The 18277-nt window shown below is 49.8% G+C and overlaps 5 protein-coding genes across 5 annotated transcripts; 2 read left to right on the top strand and 3 right to left on the bottom strand.

Moving 5' to 3' along the window:
• Positions 1-258: 258 nt before the first annotated feature.
• F5B22DRAFT_623849 (uncharacterized protein) lies at positions 259-3704 on the top strand. The gene is made up of 3 exons (XM_047976085.1): positions 259-1020; positions 1096-2673; positions 2745-3704. Exons 1-3 carry the CDS (start codon positions 396-398, stop codon positions 3005-3007), a joined length of 2466 nt encoding a protein of 821 aa, XP_047826720.1. The 5' UTR covers positions 259-395; the 3' UTR covers positions 3008-3704.
• On the bottom strand, positions 3694-6114 carry F5B22DRAFT_623847 (uncharacterized protein). Its single transcript, XM_047976084.1, has 5 exons — positions 5726-6114; positions 5596-5652; positions 5349-5435; positions 5163-5285; positions 3694-5100 (listed from the first exon to the last, which is right to left on the bottom strand). Exons 1-5 carry the CDS (start codon positions 5810-5812, stop codon positions 4309-4311), a joined length of 1146 nt encoding a protein of 381 aa, XP_047826719.1. The 5' UTR covers positions 5813-6114; the 3' UTR covers positions 3694-4308.
• Positions 6115-6149: 35 nt separating this feature from the next.
• Positions 6150-10133, top strand: F5B22DRAFT_623845 (exocyst complex component Sec5-domain-containing protein). The gene is made up of 3 exons (XM_047976083.1): positions 6150-6923; positions 6995-9114; positions 9171-10133. The coding sequence occupies exons 1-3, from the start codon at positions 6593-6595 to the stop codon at positions 9852-9854; spliced, it is 3135 nt and encodes a 1044-aa protein (XP_047826718.1). The 5' UTR covers positions 6150-6592; the 3' UTR covers positions 9855-10133.
• A 227-nt stretch (positions 10134-10360) lies between these two features.
• Positions 10361-12475, bottom strand: F5B22DRAFT_449897 (Oxysterol-binding protein). The gene is made up of 3 exons (XM_047971949.1): positions 12222-12475; positions 11744-12063; positions 10361-11678 (listed from the first exon to the last, which is right to left on the bottom strand). Exons 1-3 carry the CDS (start codon positions 12279-12281, stop codon positions 10814-10816), a joined length of 1245 nt encoding a protein of 414 aa, XP_047826717.1. The 5' UTR covers positions 12282-12475; the 3' UTR covers positions 10361-10813.
• Positions 12476-13997: 1522 nt separating this feature from the next.
• F5B22DRAFT_449856 (family 31 glycosyltransferase) lies at positions 13998-16006 on the bottom strand. Its single transcript, XM_047971948.1, has 2 exons — positions 15223-16006; positions 13998-15158 (listed from the first exon to the last, which is right to left on the bottom strand). Exons 1-2 carry the CDS (start codon positions 15796-15798, stop codon positions 14322-14324), a joined length of 1413 nt encoding a protein of 470 aa, XP_047826716.1. The 5' UTR covers positions 15799-16006; the 3' UTR covers positions 13998-14321.
• Between the last annotated feature and the right edge of the window lie 2271 nt (positions 16007-18277).

Raw genomic sequence — 18277 nt, 5'->3', positions numbered from 1 at the left:
ATTTCTTTTCTGTCTCCCTGATATTGTGCATTGTTATTATGTAGTCCTCATTGTGTGAAATCATACCTTGTAGCATACTTACTAAGGTACATATGTATTTAGGTTCTATAACAGTAGGTACTGCAAGGTACCATGTTCTCACGCTAGCTGATACGTAATGCTGCGAGTTCAGCCGTACCTATTGGGTACCTCAGGTGCATCTGTTTTAGCGCCTGGCTAGGTGCTCGGTAGTCCAGCCAGAACACCCAATGAACCCCGAATTGACAGTGAACCTATGTAGGTGGTGAAAACTTCTACTCACCGCTTGACAATTCTGCCCGTTTTATTATCTCCCACCTTTCTGTCGCTTCACCTGTATATCCGATGTACTGCAAGGCGCCGGCGCCAGTAACAACATGGGTCGCCGGCCCAATCCCTTGATCCTCGAGTTCTTCGAGAGAGGTGCCAAACTGAATGACAATAGCAACCGTTACCACCACCGCTGCAAGGCCTGTGGCGAGGACTTTCCCAAGGGCCGCATTGACAGCCTTACAAACCACCTCACCAAGAAATGCCCTGCCATATCTGAGGCCGAGCGCATCAATGCCTGCCTGGCCCTTCACGGCATCAATAACGCATCTGGCCGTCCCAAATATGATGGGCTTTTGCACTCTGGTCCCAACATGGGCCCCAATACCAGTCATGCCACTGGTGTCGATACTGGGTTTTCTCTAGGTCAAACTGCTAGCCAAGCCACTGAGATGTCACATAACCACCTCCAGTCTCAGGCTCAGAACCAGATCTGGACCCCCTTGGAAACATTGGCTGAGGTATCTCGACAAATCGAAGCCAACGAAAAGCATGATGATCACAGTGCGATTAGTACCCACGATCCTACAACAGAGGCCGTGCAGACTACATTAGCTGCGGCCATTCCCAACATCACGTCCTCTGGATCTAATGCCTTCGAGTTGCAAGAACAATTCACTCTAGAAAACCCACCGATGAGCTATAATAACCAGCCTCAACAAGAGAAGAAAGGTACGTAATTAGCCCCACCTCAACTATCTCTCCTCACCCCCTGCAATATAGGTCATGCTAACCTCAAGCTTATAGATGCGACACCTCAGAGAGCACCCGAATATGTTCATCATGAACTCTCTGCTGAAGAACAGAGGATTCATCAACTTTTGCAATCCCCTGGGTCCCTTGGATCTCCATCGCAAACTGCCCTCTCAGTTGCCGCCGCCGCTGCAACGGCTCGACTCACTTCATCTCTGCTGGATCCTCAACTGCTTAGCGATGCAGCCATCGCTGAGCAAATTGCCCAGGCAGCTCCGTCCACCGATATGATAGTTGACTACCCAGAGCCGGAAAGAGAACAACTCACCCAAGTTGCCCAGATCAGTCAGGCAGCTCAAGTTACGCCACCACCACCTCCTCCCGTGAGTGCTGCTGAACCAGTAGCACCATGGCATGGTATGACCTACATGTCTGAGGATATCCATGGTCCAGCCACCGTCACTGATCATGGCCATCAAATGGGACCTAACCTCAAAGGTGGTTACCGTATGAATACTACCACCAGCCCTGATGGTCGCCAGAAGCACAGCCGCGCGAAGTTTGACAAAGAGCGCCGAATCGAAGTGCAAGAGGTACGTCGAATTGGTGCATGCATCCGGTGTCGTATTCTGCGCAAGGTGTGTTCCAAAGGTACACCATGCGATACCTGCAAAAAAGTACTATCACCTCGTGTGTGGAGAACTGGTTGTGTCCGAACCAAGCTTTCCGAGTTTATCGACCTATATTCCGCCGGGGTACAGGTGGTCATGGCTCAAAAGCGGATCAATGGCTACAAGACATCGTATGATTTACAGAATACTGGTGTCGTGGTAGAGGCCTCTCATTTCCCCGAATCTGGACATACCGTCACATTCCAGGTATTCCAAGGTTACCCTAGAGAAGAACTTGAAGAGACTCTGAAGTTAAACCCTCACCCTCCTGTCATACTGCTTGATAATGACAGGGAAGACATCCCGGGGAAAGTCGAGGCCTACATGCGCAACATGTTGCCAGAATACATCACACATGAGCCGTCACCGCACGTTCGGGTTACATTGCAGATTGCAGACCAAATTGCTAAGGAGACCAATGACGAACTCTTGAAACGGTCGCTTGAGCTTTGGGGAATTGTAGAAATGATGGATCGGGAACGGCAATGGACGATGCTGGCTAAGTCACCTCAGCCCGAAGTCGAAGATCACTGGATCAAAGACGATACAGAGAGTGAGGCCTACAGCAATATCTGCATGCAGCTTACTGCTGCCGCTGAGCGCAAAGCATCTCTGGCTAGCAGGAACCTGTTAAATGGAATTCAGCGGAGCTTGCAAGACGGCAAGACAAGGCTCGGATTCCCTATGTTCCTTACAGTCATGCTCTTTCTTAATTGTTTAGAAAAGACTACGTGGGCTTTCAAAGCTTGGGATCAGGAGAACTTGCGCCCAAAGTGGCCCCTGGAGCGACCACCTGGCAGTTACACCAACCAAGGGCACGGCCTTACCGAGCTGTTGAGAATGCTTCTTGTGATTCGCCACGTTCTTCCGAAGACTGTTCAGTCCGATCCTGATGTGCCTATTGTAGCCGAAGGAGAGGGACCCGAGGTCAAAAAGTATTTTCAGGACCTTAATGTCACTCGTAAGTCGCTACCTCTAACCTTGATCGAGATTTGCTTAGGGTCGCCTACTAATGTTCTTTCTTTTTTTTAGCTCGTTATCTTCGAATTCGATACCATGATAATAACTTCCAGCCAACTGATTCTCGATCTTTAGAGTTCTTGTTTTGCGCTCAGCTTCTTCTTCACGCCCCGCCTCCCCATGCCGAGCTTCATCCTTTGTCTCGTGGAGGCCTCCAGGAGACCCAGCAGGAAACCCATCAAGAAGTGCCGCAAGAAGTGTCTCAAGAAGTGCCTCAAGTTGCTTCACAAGACATGCCTGAGGCAACTTCTCAAGAGATCACTCAAGACGCCTAGTCATCGTCAACTGCTCAAGAGAAAATTCAAGTGTTCCCAGCAGTATCTCAGACCGACGATGCGGCTCTCACTCAGTGGCTGTTCAGCTACTAGATGTTTCCGATCAAGTTCCCACAAATATGGGCCCCTTCTTATCCGGGATTCTCATGAAGCCCTTCGGCATGCCTTATGAATTTGATGTATGATACCACGAGATTCCTGCGCCTCTCCGGCGCAATTATATAAACATAACACACGAGCTAGAACTGCTCGATACGGCCGTAATAGACCATTGGTCAGGAAAACCATAGAACGGATAGATAAAAAATCTGTGCGAAACAGACATAAAATGAAACGGATATGGAAACGGGCTATGACAAGAGATGATATTACTATACTATACATGTCTCGCGACACTTATGCTCGGTATATAGGGACGGAAAGAAAAAAAAAAGGTTCTTCCCTTCTCCTGTTCATGTGGCTAAAGGCGTTTTTTTCACGGTTGGAATGGAACAGGAATGAAGATGTTCACGTGTGATTTCTTCTGATCTCATTTCCTGTTTCCAGGGACTATGTACCTATTCCCGACGGGATCTCTGTTCTCCCCTTTTCTTTCGTTCTTTGCTAGCACTGAGATGGATTGCTAGACCCTTACATAGATGCGAACGGATATATGCGATATAGAATACTAAGGAGAGAGGCCTTGTTCGCTTTCTTGTCTTGATGTATTCTGAACCAACTTTAAGTGTTAAGCTGTTGTGAAGTAGTCAGCTACGTCCGTGTGGCTAATGGCTTTGTGGTCTGGCTAATTTGACTCATCTCGCACAAGGATGTTCTCCGATGACCCAGTAAGAGAGACTTTTGTACATCAATATATATGTAGCTAGGTAGGTAGGTGTGTTCCCCTATATTCATCAAATATCCATACTTGCATTCATTAGCCTCGAGCTCGTGCACAGATCGTTTGCACATTGAATAAATCGTGATTGCGTTCACAGTCTATAGGTGTTTGGACTCTGCTTTTTTATTGTTTTGTTTTTATTTCATTGTGTTCGTTTCATGCATGCATACATACATACACCCCTTCGTGTGTTGTTCCTGTTGTACAAGTCTATCCACTTAACCTATGTCTAGCCTTAGGTATCTGTCATTGCTTGTTGCCCCACCTAGTTCTTTCCTCCCTGCGTTTCTATCAAAAAAGGATTCGAGGGTTTATGCAAATTATTGAAGCTGTGGATCTTGATGATCAAGGATGGAGGACGAGGGGCGGGTATAAGGAGGTATTGGGAGGTTGAGGTATGAGTTCAGGATATGTCTGTCATCTACAACTTGGAAATGATGGCAGCGGCATACTCATGGGTCTTGGCTTTGCCGCCCAGATCGCCTGTCAAAGCCTTGCCCTCAGCCAGGGTGTCGAAAGTGGCACGCTCAATGCGGTTGGCGTACTCGGTCAGACCCATGTGGCGCAACATCATCATGGAGCTGAGAAGCAGCGCGGTGGGGTTAGCCAGACCCTTGCCGGCAATGTCGGGAGCAGAACCGTGGACGGCCTCGAAAATAGAGCACTCGTCACCGATGTTGCCCGAGGGGGTAAGACCAAGACCACCAATCAGACCGGCGCACATGTCGGAGAGAATGTCACCGTACAGGTTGGGCATGACGAGGACCTTGTCGTTGTAAGGTAGAGGGTCAGTGACCATCTTCAAGCAAGTGTTGTCGAGCAGCTCGGCGTCGAACTCGATATCGGGGTAATCCTTAGCGACGTCACGAGCGACACGGAGGAAGAGACCATCGGACATCTTCATAATGGTGGCCTTGTGTACAACGCGGACCTTCTTACGGCCAATTTCCTGAGCGTGCTGGAACGCAAATCGGAGCACACGCTCACTGGCCTCGCGGGTAATGAGCTTGATGCTCTGAACGACGCCATCAACAACGACGTGCTCGATACCGGAGTACTCGCCCTCGGTGTTCTCACGAATCAGAACGGTATCGACGCCATCGTAGGGGGTCTTGTACCCAGCAACGGAGCGGCAAGGTCGCAGGTTGGCGAAAAGGTTGAAGGTTCTTCGGAGGGTGAGGTTAAGAGAGACGTGGCCCTTGCCGACGGGGGTCTTACTATCTGTCAGTAGCGGTTCTCCTCGTATGAGAATATGGGATCCTCCAAATGACGTACAGCTAAAGGCCCCTTAAGGGCAACCTTGTTTCTCTCGATGCTCTCGATGGTGGCATCGGGAATAGCAGTCTTTCCGTCCTTGAGGATCGGGGTAACATCGACGGGCTCCCAAGCAATTGGTGTCTATAATGGGCCGGTAAGCTTTCATACGATAACCGAAGAGGAACTCCAAGTTAGAGAGCGTACCTTGGCGGCCTCGAAGATGTCCTTCACAGCCTGAGAGATCTCAGGGCCAATACCATCACCCTCCATGATACTGACAGTGTAGCGGCCCTGTCGCACAGCATGTTAGTTCTGATGGTGGTGCATTGGCAGCATGGCAGATGTGCTGGTTGTGAGCGGTTTGTGAACGGTTGACAGGCTTGAGCTATTTTCGTAGCCTTGTCGCAAAGCGGTTTGATGCCGAGGTAATGGAGAGGGCGGCCAAACGTACATTGGCGTTCTTGGTGCCTTGGAATTTGGCAACCTTGTCTGAGTAAAACCTCCGGTTCTGAAGACAGATGCAGTGGTTAGTAACATGAATAACTTGAGGAACGCTCCATCTTCCAAGACATCTCACTCACCTGGAAGGATAGAGTAGCAGTGGCTCTGGGCACGGCTGCAAAGCATTGGCGCCGCGCAGGGGCGGCGACAGCACGGAGGGCTAGCATGATGAGGGAACAGCTGGGAGGGCAGCTAGAGAGAGGAGGGTATAATGCTGGTATTCGAATGATGTCGACAACAACAAATAAAAATGCTGGCGCCGCAGGAAAAGGCTTGTGAATGTCGCGCGCTGCGTGGGGAATTTTCGAAGAGCGGTTTTCCCAAGTAAAAGTAACGTGCCCGCCTCGGGTGGTGTCGGGCTATTTTCACTGGCCGGACAGGCCGCTCGGGCGCTCTACCTCCCTAAAAGGAACTTTCCTAGGGAAGGTTAGGGAAGAAAAATACCGACATACTTACCTAATCAATAAACTGGGGCTTTGTCTCAGAACTCAAACCACGCAGCATTTTTGACATCTGATAACGCCCTCAAAGCCCCTACCTCGCCTACTAACCCAACCTGGAAATGTGGGAGCTAAAATGGTACAGTACATAGAAGAGTCAACACTTTACAGCGAAGTTACGTAACCGCTGTTATCCGCTGTAATTAGGCCACTGCGTGGGAGCTAGGGGTATCTGTGCCTGAGCTTCTGCCTGAGCCGGCGGCGCATTGCAGTGTGGAGTAGTTTCAGCGCAACTTGCGACGACGACGGCCTCATCCTCGACGACACGCTTTGGTCGTCTGCCTGGCCTAGGACTATCAGCACAACAAAGTATACAATTGATTGATTGCCGTCTCCATTTACAACACGCGCGCTTTCAGCTGCGGACGTGCATCACTGATAGTCGGCTTCAAGAGCCCCTAGCCGAGGCCCTCTGTATGGAACAGCCATAGATGCCCAGCTGCAATCATGGCCGACTTCGATCGTAATGTCCTCGACTTTTATGGCATATCCACCTTAATGCCTACAACATGGCCAGCCGAGAAGAATGACAAGATAGATGACTCGGATAGTGACCGCGAGCAGCAGAAGAAGAAGCTGAACCGCCGAAAGTCCCGCTACGATGCCCTCGAACGCGCCGTCAGCAGTAGGGCTAGTATCGTTGCAGGCTCCGAGAAGTCGTCGAGCGGCGTCAGTAACCTGGTGCAGAGAGACGAGCCCGATCCACTTGGGTCTTCGGATAGCGTTGTGAGGACTCTCAATGACCTCGGAGTACCCATCCAAGATGACACTCGGTTGCGTAAGTTCCCCATACACGCCGCAGCCCACTCTATTCTAGTAAGGACTCAAGGCTGAATGCTCCCTACCCAGGCAATCGCTTCCTGCTGTCTTCGACGAGTTTCTCTCCTGCTCTGTTCCTTTCTCAGATGCACGCCAACGCCGATACGCAGTCTTTACTAAGCGGCCTTGATGTTCTCTCCCGATCGATCGACCAGAAGTCCGCCTCATTGAAGGTTTTGGTTGAGTCCAACTTTGAGCGCTTCGTTCGTGCCAAGGCGACCATCGACAATGTTTACAAGGAGATGAAATATCGTGGCGCCGAGCCACCTACAACACCTACTGGTCGAGTACGTGCGCATTCTCGTCATGCTAGTAGAAGTAGTTTCAGGGGTAGCAGTAGTGGCGGCGGTGGTGCTGGCGGACCTGCCGTGCCAACGCTTGGAAATAGTCCGCTCTTGTCGCCTGGCCTGGGAGAAAATCGGAAAAAGAACGCACTTGTAAAGGAAAGCGATTATGGTGTGTTGGGTATCAAAGGCCCTCTTCTTGATGTCTCCGCAAAGGCAGAAGATGTTTGGGGTCCTGCTTTAGGCGGTCGCGAGAAGGAGGAAAATCTGAAAACCATATCTACCAGTCTAGACCGCTATAAAGAGGACATTGAAACGAGCGCCAACATCGCGGATAGCATACGAAGAAAAGATTACGACGCACTAGTAGAAGAATATGGCCGGGCTAGGAGATTTGCCGACGAAACCAGGAAACTAGTCCAGAACCTGGGTGAAACACCACCGAGCGAGACTCAGACATACCAAATCTTGATCGCTGCTCGAATGTGGCACGATGTCGAGGAACAGATCCAGCTCTTCAAGCGGGAGGTCTGGCGCAAATTGACATTACTTCACAGCGTCTCCAAGACAGATACCAGGGGACCGGCTCAAGATCAACACATGGAACTCATCAGCCTGCTACTGGAACTAGGTGTAGAAGATAACCCGATATGGGTCTGGCTCTTGAGTAGATACGATTATCTAAAAGGCAAAATATCACTGGTAGGAGATCGGGCTAAAGTTGAGATCGAAGTATTGAGACGTCGCCTCGCCCATGCTGACAAGCCTTCGTCACAAATCCTCGCCTCGCATTTACGCAGTCTAGGCCGACATTCGGCGGGAAGTAAACCTAACGGGCTGGACACATCAGATGTCATCGAGTTATGGGAGAAAATGGTATCATTTTTGTCCAGTCTCTTGTCTTCTCAGGGTGTGTTGGGAGAGGTTTTGGAATTTTGGCACACCGTCGAAAATTTCATCGACGGAAAAGCGCAGAAGTCGCTACCTACGGGTTATAATGGTGAGTCGCGTGAACACCACCGGCTCTCAGCACAGGGCACGCTCGACCTTCGGAAAGCCACCATCGAGCTTGTTGATATGATCCGTGCTCATGTGTTTGAATTCTTTGCTGGTGCTCCCCCTGAGGATATCTCGCTCCTGTTTTCTCCTTTGCCTCCTTCACCAGGATCTCCCATGTCGGCGCAATTATCGCCTACAAATGCTCGAGACCCTCGATTCCGTCTTGATCCTAACAACATCCCACCACCCTCTCCCAAGCGAGGTGACTCTTGGGAAAAGTTTGCATTTTGGCCACCAACGTCCAACTCCATAAGTGGCGTTCATTACTTGTCGAAAATGCTTGGCTTGGTTGGCACCGGTGCGGCGGAGATGGCCAGTGTAGCTCCTGTCAGCCAAGATGACGCAAAACAGATGGAATTGCTCAGGACGTTAATCGGCGCTGCGCGGGATAGATGTGTTTCTGCCCTTTGCGCTGCATGGAACAAAGATGCCGAGAATATCAAGCTGGTAGAGGATTGGCAACGTTCCAAAGATATGGGAGATGTGACCTGCATGCCCGCAACCTTTTCCGCGTTCGAAGGAGCCCTACTTGGTGGCATACAGAAGATATTATATGTATCTGAGGCAATTGCCAAACCTGGACCTGGGGATATTATCCTACCTCCGCCGGCAAAGCTGTTGCAGATGGTCCGAAGCCAGTACGTGACAACATTATATAAAGCACTTAGTGGGATGGTCGAGAATGCCGAAAGGACAGTCAAGAAAGCCCAGGACGAATGGAGTACAGAAACGGAGGCCCCAGTGGGTTCCAACTATGACAGCGCATCTGTGATTTCTGGAAAGGGAACAATTGATGCTGGTGATAGAGTAAGTAATTGCTTCATGAGTCACAGAATACAACACTAACGAGTCAACCAACACAGAACGTTCGCATGCTATTGACACTCAGTAATCTACAAGCACTCCGTTCTCAAGTAGTTCCTAGCTTGAACTCCCAGTTCGAGGCGGCCTTCTCTGTCAAGCTTACGGAAGAGTCAAAGACAATCAAGGATGTCCTCGGCCAGATTGACGCCCGGCTATTCCAGACTTATACCCGACCAGCGGTAGATTCTCTACGCAAACTCATCCACACAGGAATAAACGATCCCAACTGGGCGCCGGCCGGAAAACCCACCGAAGTAAAGCCATATGTGTATCAATCCCTCCTCTCCCTCGTACTCGTACACACGCAAGTCTCCACAACAGCCCCTTCCCTAACAAGCCAGGTGCTTTCCTTCCTCCTCGAGCAAATTAGTCGTGAGCTCCTAGAGGCCTTCAAAGCGCGGCAAGCATTTGGCCTCAGCGCCCTGATCCAAGCGACGCTGGACGTCGAATTCGTCGCCCAGACGCTCAGCCAGTATACCACGGAAAAGGCCTCGGCCCTGCAGAGCGAGATCTACGCCATGCTCGACGCCAAGACGGACAGTCAGGCCCGCAGCCAGCTCCAGGAGGAATTACCCGGCATGCGCGAGCTGCTGAAGAGATTGAGAGATCAGTCGAGGACGGAATTCGCGTGCTTCAAGAAGCCGAGGAGAACCCAGACTTTGGAGCGGAAAGCGACGGGGTAGGGCTAGATAGATATTCATATTCCATGTCTCGAATGAGTTTCTGGGGGCGTAACCCCCGTCGATCAAGAAACTCGCTCTATAATGTCTACGAAGCGGTGAGATGGCTAGATGCTTGGATTTTTATACCCAAGTTAGCTTCTTCTTGTTCCATGTCTATTACCGTGTAGTACATGTCTATATAATATCGTAGCAGAACCCCGTCTGTAGTCGTCTTATATGATATCAATGAACAGCTACCCGACCCAACTACCTACTTACCTAGGTATCTATCTAAGTGTACATCTACTCCCGAAGTCTAAGCAATACAATTGTAATCCAGCACGGCAGTGCGGACTTAAACATGTTTGGAGATGTAGTGTATATCATATCCTACCTAAGTCCTTACAAGTTACAAGTTAACCTATCCTCATCACAATCCCATCCCCCATCATCTCCCCATAGTCACAATCACAATTATTCAGATTAAAAAAAAGTTCACAGCACGAGTATGATGATCTATTACATATCCCAATAGAATCATTTCCATTCACTCTTATCCCTCACCACTGCATACATACTCTATCTAACATAAGCGAAAGTATATAGGTAGGTAGGTAGTAAACAAGCAGCACCACGGTAACACACGATAAACCCTTGCGCAACGGGAGGGAAGCTGCTAAGAGTCCAATTAACTGCTAAGTAGACAGTTTGCGCTACCTAGGTATACCGGACTCGTCTCGGGCCGTCAATGCCATCGCTGCGCCAAAACTTTTGTATATATCTATTATGCAAAATACCAAGTGTGAAGTGAATTATAAGTATTTATCTTTCCCTTTCTCTGAACTTTGCTTTAGCGGTTCAATCCCTCGGCGGCCCACTTTATCTATATACCATTATAAGGCGGCGAGGTAAGGGAGTTTGCTTCTCGCCCAGACTCCGCCTTGTGCAATATTCTATTGAACGCAGATACGGTGAATATCTCACTGCCCCAATAAGTCGCGGGCAAGGGCAGCTTTCTGCTCATCACTAAGTACCTCCTCTTTGACCTTATCGGCCTTAGAAGCGTCGAAGCGCCATAACCCACCGGTCCTATCTGCGTCCCCATTTTCATCTACACCGATAGATGTGGCCAACATCTGGAGTGTCTCATCCGGGTCCAGGCGAGCTGTAAAATACCTTCTCTCCCATTGTTTCCCTTCAGCCTGCTCCTTCTTGCGCATTGCGCGCTGGGCTTGCTCGATCTTTGTTTTCTCCCTGCCGACGTAGTCCATGTCACCTTTGGCTATGCCCTCCGCTACGCCAGCCCATGCACGGCGCGACTCGAGGGGGTGTTGTTGGTCAACGGGCATCACAATCAGTTCGCTCATCGGGTTTACGTCGGGATCCCATGTGCCCACTAGCGTCTTTGATGAATTGTGCTTTGAAGAGCCGCTGTGGATTTCAAATGCCTTGGTCCACTGACCGGAGCAGTTGTACAATACGTTCTTCTCGTCTCCAGTGGGGTATAGCGTTGCTGTGAACGAGTTCTTCTTGCCGCTTACCCAACCCTTGCCGAGGTACGAGATCTTGGCTGTGAAGCCTGTTGAGGATGTGATGTACGATGAACCGTCAAGCTCTACGAAGGGAGCACCGAATATGAGGCCTTCTATATGTAGTGAAGGCAGTGTGATAAGATAAGTCTCGCTCTCGCCTGTTTTGGAAGGCACTGGGACAGAAAGGATGGCATGACCGATCTGCTTGATGTTGATGGTCTTGGAGAAACTGGCTTTTTGTGCGTTATAACCTTGCAAATGGACTCCAGAAGCTTCGTTTTTGATGCTGTATGCGGTGGCAGGTGGATGGTGGCTGTTTTAAGGTGCGTCAACATGAATCGTATTCCTCAATGCGCAAACTAGTCCCTGGCAACTCACTTGACTTGCTCGCTGACCAGAGCAGTGGTTCCGACGTTATCCTCCCATTTCCCCAAAAACAATTCGCCTAGGAAGGGATTGAGGGGCTTCTTCTCATTGCCGTAACTCTCGCTTCGGCTCGCATATTGTTGTTTGAGAGTGGTTAGAAACCATTTGAGCACAAGCAAAGCCCTCTTGGCAGGGTCTGCCTCCTTGGCTGGAGCGGCAAAGACGCTGGGATGTTCGCCCCAGTACGAACTGAACTCGGTAAGACTTGTCGAGGACAGAATGAAAGGCGGGGCGGTCAGAGAGGATAGATCGCCATTGAAGGAGGCAATGGACTATATGCCAGATAAGAAGAGATGAACTATGTTAGCCAACCAGCCAACCAGGCAAGCAAGAGAGACGAGAGACGTCGAGGGTGGATATATGAGAAAACAGTTGTGTGCCACGGTCAACTAGGATCGCCAGCTGTATGGTACAGTCGCGGGGCACTAACCTTGAGAAAGGAAGACCAAGATGACCCGGTAGCTTGGGGATTCGGGACCGGATCCGACATGACTGTGAACTCTTTAACGCAACGTAGTAAAAGATACTGTGTTCGTAAGGTACCTTAGTGAACAAATAATTACGGTAGGTAGCACTGGGGAGCAGAAGCAAGGCAAGGGTCCACGACAGGGTCGAGGTTGATGGCGATGATGATGTCAACAAAGTGGTGTCGAGTCCAGTGGTAGACCCGGTCTTGACACGGTCTTGACCCGTACGTCAATCAATAGATATGATAGGATTTAGCAGGACTTAGGTATGTCGACGGCGTCGCGAGGGGCAGAACGAGCAGAGAGCATGCAAGCTAGTCACGGCCTAGTCTGAGGATTTGCGGCCAGGTGGATCCAATAGTTTGGCGTGAATGCCGAGATGGGCAGACAGATGAAACGAGGGGCGGGAAGATGAGGTGTTTTCTCTGTTCAATGCCCGGTGACAACGTCGTCGGCAGGGCAGAGACAGACGCAGGCACAGGTAAAGACAAATCTGAAGAGTGGAGGATGGAAGATGGAGGATGTATGATGGATGGGGGTCTTGTCAGGATTACATACAGTAGGTAAGTAAAGGAGATAGATACCTAGGTAGATAGGTAGGTAGGTAGGTACAGTAGATGGGGATCGGGGGTTAGACAAGACGCTTTTTATTGTCTGGCCTTCTTCCTCTGTCAGTACTGCTCTGTCCTTTCAGCTTAGGATTCTTCTGCTGAGGGAATGTTGAAGCTAGGTATGATGGTAAAGTGAGGCGCAATTCGTCGGAAAGGTAGGGTTGACGTCAAAAGGCGATGTGCAAATGCCCCTCCATCATCATCTGTGGGCTGGTCCTACCCACATGTATCGTGTACTTGTCCCAGCACCTACTTTTACCTACTTCTGCCTACTTTTACGCGTTAACCTTGGGTAGATCGACTTAGCATTGCACTTTCTCCCCACATGCACTATCCGCCCCTCTCTCCCTTGCTCAGGTTACCTGACCTTAAGGTCAGACTCAGACCCAGATCCAGATCCAGATTCAGATTTTAGTGCAGGTCCAGGTGCAGCGGCGTATTCGCAGCTTGAAGCACGTATTCGTTCCATGCTGTGCTATATTGCTAGGTGACCTTAGGGACAGTGGTGGGTGTGACACAATAAGGTCATTAGAAATACATATATAGATCCATCTACTCGTCTATCCTGAGGTCCTCGTGGCTCTTTCGTCCCATACGAGTACGACTCTCTCTCGTTATAACACCTCGTTCCCAGCTCCAGGACACAGGTTTAAATGCGTGCTTAACACATACATACATAGATAGCAGTATCGCAGTCTTACACGCGACAAGTCCACCAGTCCAAATCATCGAGATCATTCGGGATTTATCATGGTCGATCTCCAAAGTCCGTGACCGTCCCCCACGCCCTTGGATTACTTGCATTTCATCTGCCGTGAAGGTGGAGGTGCAAAGCGCCGGATGACACTAGTGTACAGCATGACTGCAGCGGTGCCGCTCCAAGTTGCGCTTTTGTCTGAAACAAGAAGCTGATAGCGTGCCGCGAATAAACTGGGAGATATACAGCTATATCTATATCACAGTACACATTCCTGCCTAGCTCCATCTTTCACGACCTCAGCATATCACGGGGCTTTTTTCTACAGTGCTCGACTAAAACATTCGTTCGCAGTAGATGTAAAACTAGGTAGTGAAATCGTCATCGACTTGTCGTCGTTGTCACTGTTACCGTCAAACGTCCAGTGACTGGTAGGTAGTCATTCAATTCTGTGCCGTCCGTTATTAGGATTACACACTATCCGAGTCGGTGCGTTGCTGTCTATTACCATTACAGGACCAAAAGGCAACTCCTTCCCCGGGTATCGTTTCAAGTCGTCAAAACCTTTCCCACGTTTTCGCCACGGTCTCCGATCATCATTTGACCGGGTGCCCTGCCTATTTTGAAAGCTGCTGACCCTATGCACCGATAACCCCACACAAAAACATATGCCCGTACAACAAAAAAGTCTATATACATATATCTAAACAAAATCCGAATACAATAAAAGCGGCACTAGGTGCGCTTCTGTGGCCTCAAGACGAAGAGGGCGCGGGTGGGGGCCGGGGCGTATGGCATCTACTAACCAGACCCTGACCCATCTTGCCGTTGATTCCCGAGAACCGCCCGTCGGCGATGTCACCAAGGATGGCCCATGGGGCATAGTCGCATCGTTTGATGGCCGGATCGTAGGTCCACGCCAGGCACTTGGTCGACTGTCGCTCACAGATTGCGAGGCAGTCTTCAACCCTGATCACGCCTTCAACTGTCGTGCTCCCATCGTCGAGTCGTCCAACGTAATTTATGTTCTGCCGGACCGGTACGCCAATGAATGATTGGTAGTCCGGCACTCCGTATATCCTAGAGAGGGAGCCCCATGTTACCGGGCCCTTCTGGCCTCTGAAGACTTCCCCGACTTGCTCCATGGCATCTCTATCTCCCAGGCCGTGGAAGCCCATGATGGGTAGGCATAACCGGTCCACCCACATTCGCGTCATCCAAGGGTGTTCTCCGTTGAAGAAACGTCGGTACGTCTCATCGAGGTATATGGCGATCTTCATCAATGTAGTCGAAAGCAATTTGTCACCCCAAACAGCGAATGGGGACTCCAGATGGGCTTTCGCCACGATCTCGGGATGCCATTCGAAGAGGTTTCGCATCGTGGCTCCAGATAGAATGACGGAAGAGCCACCATGAGGGAATCGGCCCTTGTAGTCTCCTACGGGGTTCCCTATGTAGTGGGGCTGGCCAAAATTCAGGTGACCCAAGAGTAGACTCAGGGAACTCTTGATAACATAGGTATCGTCATCCAACATGACATACCACTTCTTCTTGGGTAGCGTATGCCAGGCATACTCCAGTGCAGGTAGGAACTAACAGCAGATTGTTAGTTATGCGATCCAGTACGACCAAAATGTAGATCAGGGTTGGTGGTACCTTCATGGCGTCGAGCTCCCATCCGATAGCCCTGCCTAGGCCTTCAGATAGGACCCATTCCTCAGCCTCGACAGCATCGCGAAGGTTTCTGTACTTATAGACGCGCTCCAAGTGTTCTCTTCCCTTGAGAGCGCCTCTATCCAAATTCCAGCCCAGAATATCGATGACCTCTACCCCCTTTCCATTTGTCAGGTTATAACGCTTTTGCTCTGGTATAACGGGAAAGTCCTGGACAACGACAATATCGGGGAAGAACGACTCGTTACTCAAGGCCCGCAATGAGAGGGGCATACGATGCTTGGTGCCGTATCCTGTTTTGATGATGACACCAATATCGTTGTCAGGGTCGATAGGGTAGCGTTGTTTCCTGTACAGCCACGCGTCGTTCGGGTGTTGACTCTGGTAGTAGTCTTTGGCTACGCTATGTTGAAAACGAAAGAAGGCTCTGAAAGCACCGTCATAGGGCGCCGTGGTATAGATGACGAAAAAAGATACAACGAAGCCAATGGCGAGCTTCTGCCATCGTGTAAGACGGGCGCCCAGTGCGCGAAGCTTGTGCCGCTCGACCAACCCCATTGTAGGAAATGGTCGTTTTGGGTTCGAAGAACAACGAGTTAGACGAAGTCGAGATGGGTTGTTGGAGAATGCTGGTCCTCTGGATCGATGGCTCGGATGACGATCCCCTCCCTCTCCAAGAGTTGATGATGTCGGCGTGCGGCGCTGGGGAAACGAGTGTGGGTTCTGAATAAGTAGGTACAGGGTAACTACATATAGAAACGAGATCTACACCATGAGAAGCGATGGGATGGGATGGACCAAAAACAAGGATGCTGGATAAATACAGGCCGCTCGGAATGTACAGAAGACAAAACCACACCACGCTGGACGACTGTCGGTTCGCATCTATTACTTGACACCGCAGAAGGTGAGCATTGTCGGTTTGATTTATTTTTTCGGTGTCGAGGAGGATTGGATGGATGGATAGATAGATAGATGGGCGGATGGAATGGGCGGACGGGTGCCATGGCGGAAAAGGAGAACAGAGAGAAAGCCTGTCTCGCCTGTGTTGGCTGGATGTTACGCAATCCTTCATTGGAAGTGGAGTGTGAACGTGCATCGAAAACAGGGATGTGCCCGGCCTTGGCAGACGAAAGAGGAGTACCAATCGGTCATTGCACAGCATCGAAATCTACCACCGATTTAGTGCTTTGCACTATAACAGCTATTTACTCACTCTACTTACACTACCTACCGAGACTACCTACCTCTATATAGGCACTGCCACCTCACTACCGGCCCCCAGCGCCGCGGCATTATACACTAGGTAACAACTAAAGTGCATATATACTATATACTATCTAGTAGATATAAGTAGTGTAGGGTACTATGTAAAGTGAATGTCTGTGAGTGCTAATAGCCAATGTTCCTGGCGGAGTCCGGCCGGTTTTGGCCATGTTCTGGCCAGGTGCATCGTGGGTGCCCGAAGTGGTGTCCAAGCCGCTAAGCCAGCGCTAACACCCGATTTCCACAGTACCAGCCTGCCCAGGGGCTGGATGGGGACGGTTAGCGGCTCGTCGCCTCAACTGAAAACAGAAGAGTGATTGGCGAGCCAGGGCTAAGAAAAGCACCCATGTATTGAAGATGCAGGCAGAGCAGAAGAGAAGACTTTTCATGAAAATATGATCTGAGAGTTGGCAGGACTATTACCTGCTCAGGGAGGATATGCATACCTAGCTACAGCACGTTGCATCCTGTGACTGTAATTAGCCCAAGCACCCCTTGAGTAGGCAGGTGTACATACCAGTGCATTTGGGTAGTATGGGTGTAACCTGCAACCGGCGCCGGTAGATCTCAGCTAACATGCCTTTACATAGTACTAATTACATAGATATTCACTTTCATTATATAGTACCTGTAGGTAGTGTCTACTTGAGTAGCTGCTAGCTCACCCAAAAACTGAATGATAAAGCCTGTGTAGGGTAATCATGATGTCGTAGTGTAAATTCAGGTTTGGGTTCAACTTACCCTAGACTCAGTGATCAATATCTACTCGGGTAACTGATCACATGCGACCATGCAAACTGGGCTGACTGTTTCCAGAAGTCTGAGCAGGCCTAAGCAGCCAACTCCATGGGTACGCAAATTTTTAGTATGCCTCCTACCCATGACACGGCATGGCGCTGGATATGGCTGATATGTGGCTGGTGCCCTGCATCCATCTGCCGAAGTTTAGGTTAAGGTACCTAATACGCGTTCGTGAGTCTTCTTGCGCCGAATACCATGCGAAGCATCTTTCGAGAACTTACTTGGTGCACCCAAATTTATTATCAGTGGCTAGTCATATATGCTATAGAGGACTAGAAAGAGAGGTGTGCGACAACTACTCTATAGTACGCGTGCGCTCTACGGGGGGCTTATGAGCTGTGTCGCTGACAAGCTTGTGAGTATATCACAGTTACTGGTGGTATGTTTATATGTAGCCAGGTGATAGTCATGCTTCAAAATATAGCTTCACAGTGAGTGGTTGGCTTGGCTCAGTGAGAATATATGCGACTGAGGATGACTTCAACATGGTTGGAGGGCCTTATATTAGTAGGTGAATCATGGAGAAATACCTACAAGATACATCTCGCTAGAGTTGGCTCTGCAATGGGTTATGTAGCTATATCGGTGAAAAGATCGTATACGAGGGATCGTATTCAAATACCTAATCAGTCTATCGGTGATTTATATCTTAAGCGCTGTTGATGGCGCGCATGTGAACTCGCAATGACGCTAGAATTCTCTCCTAAGCAAAAGGTCAAACTTAAATAATCGGTGACAGCCTTAATAACCACTCCTTTTCTCTTTGTACTACGCGATCTCATCTCATGAAGCACTCTGAAATTGAAGCGCGGGACTCCCGAACGCCCGGTGTTGGGTGGAACTCCAAGTGCTTCGTGCTTTTCCTGCTATATACTGCTAAGTCGTGTCTTTTCTTCGTCATTATAATAAATGAATTACGCATCGAGGCCACCCAAAAAAAGAAAAGAAAAGAAAAAAGGAAGATCTCAAC

This window comes from Xylaria bambusicola (assembly GCF_022495145.1).
Source record: "Xylaria bambusicola strain CBS 139988 unplaced genomic scaffold F5B22scaffold_57, whole genome shotgun sequence".
NCBI classification, from domain to species: Eukaryota; Fungi; Ascomycota; class Sordariomycetes; order Xylariales; family Xylariaceae; genus Xylaria; species Xylaria bambusicola.
Note: the sequence above shows the minus strand (reverse complement) of the source record. Positions and strands in the feature narration are given on the sequence as shown.